This window comes from Tympanuchus pallidicinctus, unplaced genomic scaffold (assembly GCF_026119805.1).
Source record: "Tympanuchus pallidicinctus isolate F22 unplaced genomic scaffold, pur_lepc_1.0 scaffold8, whole genome shotgun sequence".
NCBI classification, from domain to species: Eukaryota; Metazoa; Chordata; class Aves; order Galliformes; family Phasianidae; genus Tympanuchus; species Tympanuchus pallidicinctus.
The window spans coordinates 5,512,068-5,525,130 of NW_026294802.1; the positions used below are offsets into that span (position 1 = coordinate 5,512,068).

The following is a 13,063-nucleotide window of genomic DNA, read 5'->3' on the forward strand; positions in this document are numbered from 1 at the left end:
TTTCTTGTAGATTGTCAGCAGCCTGCTGCCTCCATACCGCCACACGGCTCACAACTAGCCAGGGGGCCAGATTGCCAGAATGTCAGGTAAACTGAACTAACTTTTCTCTTTGCACATAGCTGCATGCACGTCTGCAACTCCCCTTGTCTTCCTTGCTCAAATCTTCTTTGCTACGGTTCTTCACTAACAGCAACTTGAGCAGCAGTGATGATTTCTGCAGTGACAATACAAACACGAACCACAGATCCACACACTTACATTGAGGCGAAAATGTTAAAAGAAGGAGAAGTTGTACCTTGCAGCCCTCATTTGTTCTTTTCATACAGTTTCTCCATGTTGCCAAAACAGCAATGATTCTACTATGTTGCTAGATAAATTGGAGGACTTGATTTTTAGGGCTGGGCACAGATTTCCATTTTTGTAGGGTGGCATTTTAAAGGTACTTGTGAGATCTCAGCAACTTCAGAAAAAAAGAGATGACAGTGTGTTTTTTATATGTTCATAGTATGTGCTGTGCACAGTCACTTCTCATTTAAAACAATTTCCATTATTTTTAGACCTTACCCTGATCTATAGCAACCCAGCTGATCTACAGCCCTATTTGCGATAAAACTATTTCCTACAGAACGCTAAACTTCATGTGTAGAAGCTTGCTGTAATAATGCAGACTGGTGGGGGGATGGGGTAGAGCTTTCAGGCTGCACATGAGGCACTGCTAAGCACTATTGCCAGCTCACAAGTCTTCCAACGGCCTTGGAACAGCCCCTTCATATGTACTTCTCTGTTATTCCTCCCCTAAATGCTAGCAAACTATTGCTTCTGCAGTTTTAAACATCCTTCTCAGAAGGGAAAAGCTACATCACTTAACTCTGCTATGCACTTGTTGGCAAGCATTGCTTTGTTCAGCAGACTAACCTGTAGAAAGGGCACATTCCAAGGGAAAGCCTCAGGGCTTTCTGCATTATCCCTGAGTGCTTCCTCAGTTAGAAAGATCTCATTAGCTACAATCAGAACTGGATATATTGGTCAAGAAGTCATTTTTGGCATGTTTCCAAATAAAATCAGAGTATACAATGGCACATAAAATGTTTAATTTTGTAATGTGGTTAATATTTTTAAAAATTAGATTGGTCATTCTACAAAGAAGACATACTGCTATACTTATCTGAACTACTGACCTCCAAAGGACTGTAATTTTTACCACTAGATTGGTACTCTTTTGATTAAGAAGAAGCACGGTAGTATTTTTTATATATCAACACTGATGCCTTCCTTGTCTTGGCCACATAGCTGTGTAGCCTTGTAAAGCAGTGAAGCATAACAGACCTGGTGCAAGAGAGTATGATGGTATGAGTTTGTGAATGCTTTAAATGAAATGATTGAAATCTGCAGTGAAAATCGCTGGCTTTTTAAGAACCAGTTATGTGAGTTTGTTCAGGTTTTCTATACTCAGGAGAGGAAGAAGACAGCAGCTTGTGATGTCCTTCCTCCTCCTTTTAGAGTTCCTCCTGATGTAGCACAACTGCTTTCAATCATACAGTGATGTCAGATGAGGAAGGTATTATGTTAAAGCTGTGTCCAGCCCTAAAGTCACCCATTTTAAGAGAGAGCTATGCTTGTTTTTTAAGTCTCTACTGTCATTCTTGCAGTCATGTGACATCTCAATGGCATTTCACCTAGGATCGAGAGATAGCCTGTAAAGAAGCTTCCCACATCCTGCTATATACCTAATGGTGTTCAAACTAGTTTGTTCTGAGGTAGCACAGAGGTCCGCTCTGAACTTTAACATTAAACACAGAGAGCTTTCCTCATCCAATATCTGTGCTCAGTTTTAAATGGCACTTGTGCATCTCTTGATTTTTCACAGTAGTTGTGAAAGTGTGCTGATTCCAGTCATCTAGTCACTTTGATTAGCTGTACATCTGTCTGTCTTCTTGCTCATGCCTGCATGTTTCTGCTAAAACCTGATCTGGAAAATCTAGGAGAACCTTTTGTTAGAGGTTTTCAAAGGAAACTGATGAATCAATGCGTGAGAATCTAAACTCTGCATTCCATGCCTCACCTCAGTTTCTATGTCCAGAACTGTGGGCAGGCAACCAGACGTAGGCCTACCCTGAAAAGTACTGGATGGTGTTCACCCCTTCCTAACATCAGTAGCTGTCTGTTTGATGTATTATATTGCACAAGACTAAACTAATACTGTCATCCAATGTTTACAAGAATGTGTCTGTCTTTGGATCACATGCTGGACCCACGTTGTCTAAAAAACAATCAGAAACAAAACAAAAGTCCTGATACTGCAAATGAAACCAACATTCATTATTTTGCAATAAATTATAATTTCATTTCGTGTAAAATAGGAAATAAAAAATAGGGTTAATTGTTAAGAAAATAAGATTAAAGTTGAATAAGGAAAGATGCACATGAAAGGGTTGCATTCTGAATATATCGCTGGTCTGTTTGTATTTTCCATTGCTGATTCATTACAGTTACAACCTATGCCAGAAAATATTGCATGTGAATGATGTCTTTAAGAAAACAACACAATATTTACTAACGCCAAAGAGCATTGCATGATAATTTTCAATTGATTTTAGAACTACATGATGAGCTTTGTGAGTTTTGGGAGGGGAGAGAGCTGATTAAAAACAAATAATAGTAACATGAAAAATTACATGGGCCATATTCATCAACTGAATGGATATCTTCCCAAATGATGGCAGCCTTTAAAGAAAGGATTACAGAAATGTTTAAAAAGCAGCAGATATCCTTGGGCAGAAATGTAACAATATTCTTATTCTCACTTAGTAGCCAACAGCTTTAGGTTCTTCCATGTCTTTCTGTTGCTTCATGTTCCTAATCTCACCTGCCACCCTCTACTGCCTGTAACTGTCAATATGCCTGATAGCTGAGCTCCAGGACCTGCTGCCACCATCACCTGTCCTGCCATAAAAAGCACCCTGCATGCCATGTGTCACTTGCTGGTTCTGCTTGATGGATAATGCAATTTTTGTTTAGATAGTGCTGCAGTGATTTGCATAACCCAACTGGGTGTGTTGTTCTCCTGAAAGGAGGATGGCACAGCAGTAGAGTGTTATGATGAGAGTCAGATCTACTAGGATTGTAAGTGATGGGTGTATATATGTTGCTGCAAAGGTACCTGTACTGATAACCTTGTAATTTTTTTTTCTCTTCTCAATGCCCCTAGTATTTATTTTCGGTTGAAAAGGGAATGGTGAGACAAAGTTTTCAATTCCTTTTGTGGACAGAAGTATACTTGTATTTGAAAGTGAGAAGCCACACACAGTTACTGTGGAAAAAAAAGGATGTAATTCTAAGTGTAGTACTTGCTAAACAGAGCATATTCTGGAATAGTTTTTATTACAGTATTTGTAGTCAAGGTTGATTTTGTGCTGAAACTGATGCCATAATGGTAATGAGACTGAATGTGTTTAGAGGAAAAGTCTACTTGTGTCAGAGGTCCTGTTTCAGGTCATTACTGCACATAACTAGTCTCAAGTATGGCCATTTTCTCACCAGTCCTCTCCATTGAAGCAAGAACATCTTATGTTGTTTATTTTTAAAGCTGGGAAGAAAGCCCCAAAAGACAAACATACCTCTGCTAATGAGAAAGGAAAACACTGAGTTTCTATTCCTTTCTGACAATTACAGTTATTTTGAGGAGAAAAAAAAAAAAAAAGAAGAAGAAAAAAAAGAAAAAAAAAAGAAATGGGGCAGCAATGGAGGAGAGCAAGGCTGTCTTTCCAGAGTAACACAACCATCTTGTTTGCCTTCCCTGCATGTGCCATGTTAAAGTTTTAATTTGCTTTTATTTCTCTGAAGGACTTAGTAGTGCTTTTTTAAAGACTACCTTGAAAGCTTAGGAGGTGCTGAAGCCTGGAGATGTCTCTTCATGAGTGGATGGCTTCTAGAGTAAATGCAGACCTTTTGGATCCATCTCCTGACACTCCTGAGGCAGACTCATTTGAGAAGAGTAAGAAAAGATCTCTCAGATCCCTCTTCAGATTCTCTGTCTGCATTGGTATGGTGCAGAATTGACAGAACAAACAGATGATTACAGCCATGGAAATAAATACTTAGAGAACACAGGCTTGGTGTCTTCTCAGGGTGTTTGATTAAATAAGCTCACCTAGGAAGTTTCAAGAACATATTTTTTGACTGGAATATTTGTGCCTAGGTGGTTAGTTTTAGATGATATATGAACTGAGGAGTCATAGTTCTAAAAAGCAGTCAACTCTTTGGGACTGACTTACTCAGCCAACTTCAAAATGGAACCTATGAGGTCCTGAGCTCCTATAACTCACTCTCACCAGCCATTTTGTAATCAAGCAGCTCATCTTCAGGGGCAGGGACCTGCAAGTTTCTGATCTTCAAAGAGGACCAGAGGTGCAGGGGCTCCAACTCCTGCTGAATTGCAATACCTATGGATTTTTGGGGCATAATCTCCTCAACGCCCTTGATTTAAAACCTGGGCTTTGCCATCTCCTTTCTTAATGGCAGTAGTCCACCTTTGTTTGTGTCTTCTGGGAAGTGCAGTGCCATTTCTTTGTTTCCTATATGTGGAACTGCAGACATTTTCAGTACTGCTGGCATTTCCAATGGCAGACTTTCAAATACCGCTGGCATTTCAGATTGATTCGTTTCCAGCAATAGACTAATTGCGTGCCTTCAGCCAGCACTCGATAGTCTGTACTGCAGAGATAATTTGCATGTTTTTTAAAGAAGGAAAGTGGGAAAAAAGCAGGTTTTCTTAAAGATGGGGCTGTGAATTGATTGTGATTCATCATGTATCACTGTTGGAATAACTTCAAGACCATAGAACGTTTGAAGGATTAAGAAAAAAAAACCTACTCCCAGTCATATTTTTTTAATAAATTACATTTATTTGTATTCTGCTTTGGAATCTTGCTTTGCCATATGCTTACCTTGAAAGTTTAATGCCTGACACTTAGCTTGGCATCAGCTTGATGAGCTGAAGTTCACCTTCATAAAACAGGATGAGCCAAGGCTGAGGAATGATTTGGGGCTCACTTGAGCAGCATCTGCATTGCCCTCTGCTGCACAGTATGCACTGCTGAGCGAAGTGAGCAAAGCTGTGTAGTTGAAGCTTTGCTTGAATGTTACGGAACTTTGCACCAAGGCGTGGGGGTGTGTTCATGTTAGCTGCCCCTTATCTTTGTGCTGCCACTAATAGACCACAACTCCACCCACGTCTGATTTATTGAAAGCTGGTTCAGACCCCTCTGTACCGTATGACAGGGAACACTATAATTGCACACGTAGAGGCTTGAGGGATGAATGCTATCATTGGAACAGTTGTTCATGAAAAATAGTCAACAACAGAAAAAGACAGAACTGAAGAGAATTCAAACATGTAAAACAAAAACTCTTGGAAAGTTTTGATTACAAAATACAGAGTGTTTATGTTGCCTGATGAGGAAGGTCAGACTGTAGTTATTTGAATGTCATAGTTCATAGCTCACATTCAGTAAAAGACAATGTTTTCACAAAATGATGAAACCTGACTTCCACATTAGCACTCTCCTAGAGCTATTAATCATTTGTGTATAAATAAATAATTCTTAACCCTCGAGTGTGTCTCGCCCTTCAAATTAGCTCCCCCCTTTCACAAATGCATTCATTTCTCTACAGAGCATTTTTCATCAGAGCATGCAAACGGCCGTATTGTGTGCGTATTGTGAACTGTCAAGCAGGCTGTGTACAGCATTTCACGTCATACATCCAAGTGTCACTCAACGTGTGCATGCTGGGGATTTTCTTTATTTATGCTGCGTATCTAAGGATGCAGATTTAGAGATGAGTTTCCCTCACCTTTTAGAGTTTGTTTCCAGCCTTGAACAACTTACCTGTGCGTAAAACTTTGCCGTGTATTTTAAGCACTTGTTTTTCTTTCTGATTTTCAGTCCTAGTGCTCTTCCAGAAGAGCAGCCACATTCCAGCTCTCAGTGTGCCCCTCTCAACTGTCTCTCTAAGCCTCCTCCTTACCCCTAATCTTCATATGCAACGTAAGAGAAAACGCAAACAGAGTGGAGTTCATGCAACAAAGGTTCGGGTTGTTCCCAGCGAGCGGGTAGACAATCCTGCCTTGTTGCTGCATCGATAAGTCTGGATTCATATCCACTGCTCTGGCAACTGAGGGAAGGTTGAGAAGAAGAACACAAAGCACAGAGCCCAACCTATCAAGAAGACTTTTTATGGTTCCTCTGATTGTATTCAAACTTTACAACTAAAGTGTAGTGAAATTTAATATCTCAACAGAAATGTTCCTCCCAGCTGCTTGGCTTTACCTCTGAAATAATGAGAGACTTAAGCCAGTATTAATAAAGATAAAGTATGTTACTAAACCCTGCCCTCATAACCTCTGAGTTCAGCCATAGGAACCAGTTCACATTTTCTTTCGTCGCTAAGGGTGTGATATTTCCTTCTTACTTTATTTGCACCATAATTTTGTGTTTATAAAATGCAGTCTTTTTTGCACCAGTTGTATTCAATTATTATTATTATTTTTTAAACAAGCAGAAATAGCTGAAGTGAAGAATGACTGTGTTAATATTAAAGAGAGGCTTGTTGTATTGGCCAGCACACGGCCAATTTTTATTGCACAAAAATGTTGGCAGTGGGGTGAATTGAAATGTTAGTGATGACTGTATATTTTGCTGCTGCACTGATATTGTTTATGCACTTGTTTTTTAATTCCTATTTCACTAGCTTCTGGTTTTGTTCGGGCTCTTCACTGGAAGATTACTATTTAGTTTAAGAAGGAGATGAGAGGATGATGTATTGGTTTGTTTTCCGTTTTGCTGCATTGTAATTCTAGTTTTGCATTTCAGACAAGTAGATGAATTGGTGCTGTTTTTTGGGGTTACTTTCTATTTGGTATCTGAGAAAAAAAAAAAAAATCTAAAACAAGTATAATGTCGTGTGCTAATTAAAAACATTCTTTCTTCCTGCTCCCATATTCAGGATACTAGCTTGAGGCCTTACCCTGAAAGAATAGTATGAACAGTGAAGTTGCAGGTATTCTGTGTGAAATATTCTAAGGTGAAATAACTCCTGCAGGCAGACTTAATGGTGTGGATCAAAGCTAGCAGGACTTTAGTGCATTTCTTCCTTGCCAAAAATCAACAGATCCAGAACCTTAGCTCATGTCAGTTTATGACAAATACTCAGGTGATCTACACTACACAGACTCTATTGCAACAGTGCACAGTGCTCCTAGTTCAAGGTTCTCTCCTGTAAAAGCTGAATAATGGGTTGGGTTGTTCTTTTATTTATTTATTTTTTTTAATAGCAAGTGTCAGAACAAAAGCAAGGATAGCAAAATTTACTTTGCACAGTACCTGACAGCAAGGTAAGCTGCTAAGGTGTAATGGTTCAGCACCTCTGGACTTCTCATCTAGTCATCACATAGGAGAAGTCTTCAGTGCTGCCTACTTGTCGGTAATTAGCAGTCCTTGCTCTGTCAGGTGGCCTTAATTTATTTACAGAACAAAGGCTTAGATATTTCCACGTTTTTATTCCTTCTCTGCAGTGTAAGTATGATTTACAAGTGGGAAACACAGCGCAGCCTAAGGTAGAGAGCAGCTGGACAAAAACTGCTGCAGATATGGTTGGAAAAATTTTTTCACGTTCTACCTGAGTCTGAGAAAATGAACTCAGGCTTCTGTTAGAAACAGTGCTTACCAAATGTTATGATACACAAAACATCAGCAGAGGAAAGAATCGGTGACCAATCAGTGTGCCTAACAATTATTATTTCCATGGTACCAGTAATGAAGGTGCTGTAAATAGAAATATTCTCTGTAATCAACGGTGTGTGTCACTTGCAGCCTTGGCAAAGCAGCTGAGCTATTGTAACAAAACATTCAGAGTCGAAGGTGAAGAAAATAGGAACAAGTTGTCATCAAATTCTGATCAGATTGAACAGACAATTCTCGGCAATGTTCTGCTTAGGTTTACCATGCAGTTCACGTGGTTCTTCCTGTATGCATTTACATAACTATTTAGTGTCATACTTAACCTACATGTTGTCTTGTCAGAGAAAAGTCAAATAAAACTCATTCAGCTCAGTCACACTGTTTGATATGAATATTAGCTGCTATTTTGATTTTTACTAAAAAGTAAACGACGACAAAACCGTTTTTGTTGGAGGCAGATGGTGCCTCCCGTGAGCACCTCACAATTCCTGACCTTGCAGACTGGTGTAGGGTGTAGTTGTAGTTCTGAAACAGTGCTGTTGCCTTTGACCAATAAGGACAGCTATTACTGATGGTTAAGCAGAAAAAGAATTTGCGTCGCACATTGAGTAGAGTTACTACAGGCTGTACTTGGAATAGATTCTCCTATTTTCATATCCAAATCAAACATATTCCCTGAATTTTAGTTAAACAGGAGTTCAGTGAAATGCATTTCTTTTCTATATAGATATGAATATATTGGAAAAAATGTTGTAGTGGAATGTTTGTTTGGTAATGTATTTGTTTCCAGTTGTGATTTGCAGAGCAACTTTGGGAAATTGAAACATGCCGGTATGTCCATGTCGATTAAGAGTTATGAAACAGCATTAAATGGTATAGAAATTGTGGCCCTGTTTTATAGAACTAAGTGGGTTTATTAAATTTTTTATCCTCTTAAGCTTTAAATTCTTCATTTCTAAGTTTTCAATTTACATTTTTTAATATGTAATAAAGCAAGTAAATGTTGGAAATTTAAGAGATCTAGAAACAAACCAATTTAAATGTACAAATGGCTGTAGTTACTGCATTGTAAGTTATAAAACTGTGTAGGTCCCCGGGGACAACTTTTGTCAGTTAACCAGTACAAAATAAAATGCATATCTTGAACTTGAGATGATAAACTCTTCTTTTTTTTATGTAGTGATTGATAGTAGGCAACTTTGTGAACCATTTTGTAGGAAATATTTGCATACAGACAAAAACAGACACAAAAGCCTTTTTTTTTTTTTGACTTGCAAAATATACTTTCTTTGCCCGTTTAAAATTGATTTATGGTGGGGTGTCATCTACACTGATTTCTAAATAGGAAGTAAAAAGGATACATATGTTTTCCACTGGTTGGTTGAGCGTGCTCAGAAATGCTGAAATGTGTCCTGCACGGGAAGGAAGCAATTCAAATTCCGCTCTCATTTTCATATCTGAAATGAAGTTTTTGCTCTCTGTGACGGCTGTCAAATTTCTTTGGATTTGAAATGGCATTTTCATTTCTTGTTTAGTGAAACTTAACTTTTCATTGTTCAGAGAAATGGCACAATTCTGGAAATCCAGTTTGTAGGGTATGTATAGAAGTGGAAAAAAAAAGGGGGGTGGGAGATGAATAAATAAATATAAATTGTAAGATGCAATAGTATGGAGAATATATTTTCTATCAGAAGGTTATTGGAGGCTTTAACAGAAAGAGGAACTATTATCATTTCTCATGCTGATTGTGTGGATGTTTCTGGCTTCTAAGTGGAGGCAGTACTGGTATTCTTTCTGATTGATCTGATTGACAGGTTGGCACCTCTGTGCTTGCTCCATCCCCATTTCTCATAGTAAATAAGCATAGCTATACAATAGGTTTCATAGGTAGAACTGTAACTAAAGTAACACTGCGAGTTTTAATGCCAAGACGACCTTCCATTTATTTTGGATTAGAAAAGATTGTTAACACGTTTAAGCCATTTACCAAATTCAAGTGTTAAGAAAAAGACTGTTCTGAAATTTAAACGTAGGAAATGTGACCTCGCCTGTGGAGGCTGCTCATGCTAGGTGTGTTGCAAATACTGCAATGCAGCTGTTTGTAAAACACAGCCCAGATCCCATCACACTGCTAAAGACACCTGCAAATCTGGGCCCTTATTTTGATACCAACCTTACTGTTCAGCATGCAGTGCCAATGACAAGAGTTGTGCTGCCGTATCTGGATTGACCACCATCGTCATCATCATCAGATGTAGATTACATGAGCCCTCCTGAGATCTGTTTCCCTGCTTTGATGGAGAATGCCCATCCACCTAGGAGATAGGAAATCTGTGTTTGAAAACGGCAGGCACTGATGTTTTAACTTTGAAATATACTATTAATACCTCTTTAAGAATTCCAATTACTTTTCTTCAGTTTTCCTTTGCTGTGTGTAGAGTGAGTCTGAAAGGAATATCCAGCATTCAGGCTTTTCTAACCACTGAAGATTTTTTGTTATTCATTTATTATTTTTGTTTAATTAAGCATCCTATGGAAAAGAGAAAAAACAAAAAACAAAAATCCAAACCAACAATTGTCTTTCATCTTCAGGCACATAAAATATGTGTTTGAGATTCTTCACATCATGTAGCTTTTCCATATCCATAATTAAGCCAGAAAATTCTTATTTCTTCTCTGATCTACATACTCCTTGTGTTAAAAAGGCAAGGGGGCTATCAGCAGGACTTTATATTTCATTCTGAGGTATATGTCTTAAATCTGTATTGCATCTGTATGGCAACTGCTTAGTCACAGCCTGAACCGGTGATTGAGCACCTGGTGAGGTGACACAGCCAGCCCCGAGAACACAGTGGAAGTAATTCACCTGTGTGCCTGGAAGGGTTGGAGCCTGGCTCTACCCCTCCCTAACCTCATATAAGGGATGGCTGCCGCCAGGGAAGGATCTCTGCTTGGAGGTTCCTCCTTTTGGAGTAGTTAGCAAGCTGTGATTCTTGGGATGGGTAAGCAAATCTTTCTTTGACTGGATTGTAGCCATCATTCTTTTTTTTGGTGCAATTTAGACCTGCTTATCTGCTATTACTTTTCCATACAGGATTTTAATCTATTTCCTGTTCTTCAGAAGACCCTTATGAAATCTATTAAAAGCCATGTGACAAACTAACAAAATTAAAGGAAAAATGTGATGTTCTGTGACTCATGTCAACATGCAAGTAGACACTAGGTGATCAGGCCCTGTGTTTCAAAATGTCTTTCCATGAAGCTCCACATTTGTTTAGTTTATCATTATTTACTGTTAAAGAAATAGCAGCGAAGAGTGTGTTGGTTTTTTTCCTCAGTATTTGTAAATTAAATTATATACTGACTTGATTTGAAGAACATTTGGGGAATAATGAAAATGATTGATTAAAAATTTTTAGTAGGCTAATTTGATAGCTGAATTGTTATTCAATCAGATGTGAATAAGAAATAAGAGTTATCTAGCTTGTTGGTGTTTGTTATTTTTCCTGTGCACTGGTGTGGCTGGTGTGCTATGCCAGTGGATAAACTAAGTCTATTTTATTAGTTATTTCCCCATTGTTTTTCAACCCTATGGTTTGACTGTTAAAGGGTTAATTAACTTGATCCTTTATAAATAACTTTAAAAACAAAAAACAAAAAAAACTGGTGTTTTGTGACTTTTGTAATCTATTGAATGTTATCATTTGCATGATGTTCTGTATCTAACGAACCATTCAGGTTGCTGTGTTCCTTTCACAAGAGTTTTAATGTTGGTGGAGTTTGTGACAAATACAGATTTGTATACTGTATGTTTACTGCAGTAATAACTCAGCTACTCCTACACTGAATTGGTGTTATGTTGCCCTGCCTTCTTGGGGTTAAATGATGGAGTGCTTCTGGGTGGTGAAGAATATAAAAGTATGTATGTTCATTTGCTGAAGACTGAGTATTGGAAACTCTTCTTGTTGCTACTTCTTGTTAAAAGGAAAAAAAAAACAAAAAACTAGTTAAATAATCCTTGTTTCTGAAAATGCATCATTTGTTTTTAAAAATTGAAGTAATTCCCATGTAACTCCTTGTAGACAACCCTAGATTAATGCCCTGTGAAGGATTCATAAAGTCTGTGCTTGTACATGTGTAATATGATCATGCAGCCAAATGGTTGGGAAAAACACTCTAATACTGAAGAAAATAATAATAAAAAAAAAAGCCAGTATGCTGATTCTTACATCTTTATGTTCCAATTAAAATTACAGTGTAATGCATAACTGTTCCAGTGAATAAACTGGCCATTTTTGTTCATTTACCTCCATGCTGTCTGGTCTACTTTTATTTCTGTCAGTTTGCAGTGTCTTGGCTTGTGCTTTTACATCGATTTATGTCTTGCAGGTCTGTAACTGTGAATGGAAAAGGTATTAGAATGAAAGGAAATGAAACTGGGAAATAAATACCAAAAGGGAATCAGAACTAAATCAGAGATGCTTCCTCTGTTTTTTGAGATAGAGGAGATAGTGAAGGCTTATTCACCTGATACAATTTTCATCAGCCTTCGCTATTCTCTAAAATGCTCCAGCATCTGTAATGAGGTGTCAGTTACAAGAGTTTTGTGTAAGATGCAAATCTCTACTGTCAAGGAATGGGTCACCAAAGGAAGTGGTAAAGTCGAACTAAAAGTGGGCTGGGATTGCTGTGTGCAGTACAGCATACTGTGGCTGCAATTTTAAGGTCAGAAATACCTTCTTTGCTTGTCGAAGTGCCAGGCTTTGGAAGCAAGTGGGCCTGTGGCCCGCGCTCCATCAGCAGCCAGGCCTGTGGTGTTTCAGGAGCGAGACTGTGGTGGGCAGGTGGCTGCTGCAGCTCCTGCGATGACCCTCCGTGCACACAGAGACCCTGAGAGGCAGCAAATGTGCAACTTCTAGAAACAGGTGTTGCAGAATCATCCTAGCAAAACTGTGATTGATTGAGATAGAATTTTCATCTGCCACGCATTCTTCTTCTCCCCTCCCCTGTATTTTTTATTTTTAATGAAAAGGTTTTCTAAGAATTAGTAAGAGAGAAAGTGGACTTTCCTTCCTGAGTGCATTTGTTCTGAAAGCAGTATCTCAGAGGGTTGCTACTTCTCTGAATGTTCTCATGGCGAAGTTGATTTGAGAAACTAATGCTAGTTGCTCCTGCCCCTTTCTCTGAATCATCTTTTCAAGTGGTCCTGCACAGCTCCCGTGGAGGCAGCGCTATGAGTAAGGTCAATGAAATGGTCTGAGTTTACAAATGTATGTGTTTTCTAAATCTAAAAATACATCTTAAATTTCCAAAGAAGATGTCTG

At 38.5% G+C, this 13,063-nt stretch overlaps 1 protein-coding gene across 8 annotated transcripts in view; it reads left to right on the plus strand.

Moving 5' to 3' along the window:
* BICD1 (BICD cargo adaptor 1) overlaps positions 1-12,046 on the plus strand; it is a 170,698-nt gene extending 158,652 nt beyond the window's left edge. For 2 of the 8 annotated variants that reach the window (XM_052667272.1, XM_052667275.1), the window contains exons 9-10: positions 11-86; positions 5,946-6,157. In XM_052667272.1, coding sequence (XP_052523232.1) covers positions 11-86; positions 5,946-6,033 — 164 coding nt within the window. In that variant the 3' untranslated portion in view covers positions 6,034-6,157. Of the gene's footprint in view, positions 87-5,945 lie in introns of all 8 variants that reach the window. The other 6 variants (XM_052667271.1, XM_052667273.1, XM_052667277.1 and 3 more) reach the window with 5 other exon arrangements.
* Positions 12,047-13,063: the final 1,017 nt, after the last annotated feature.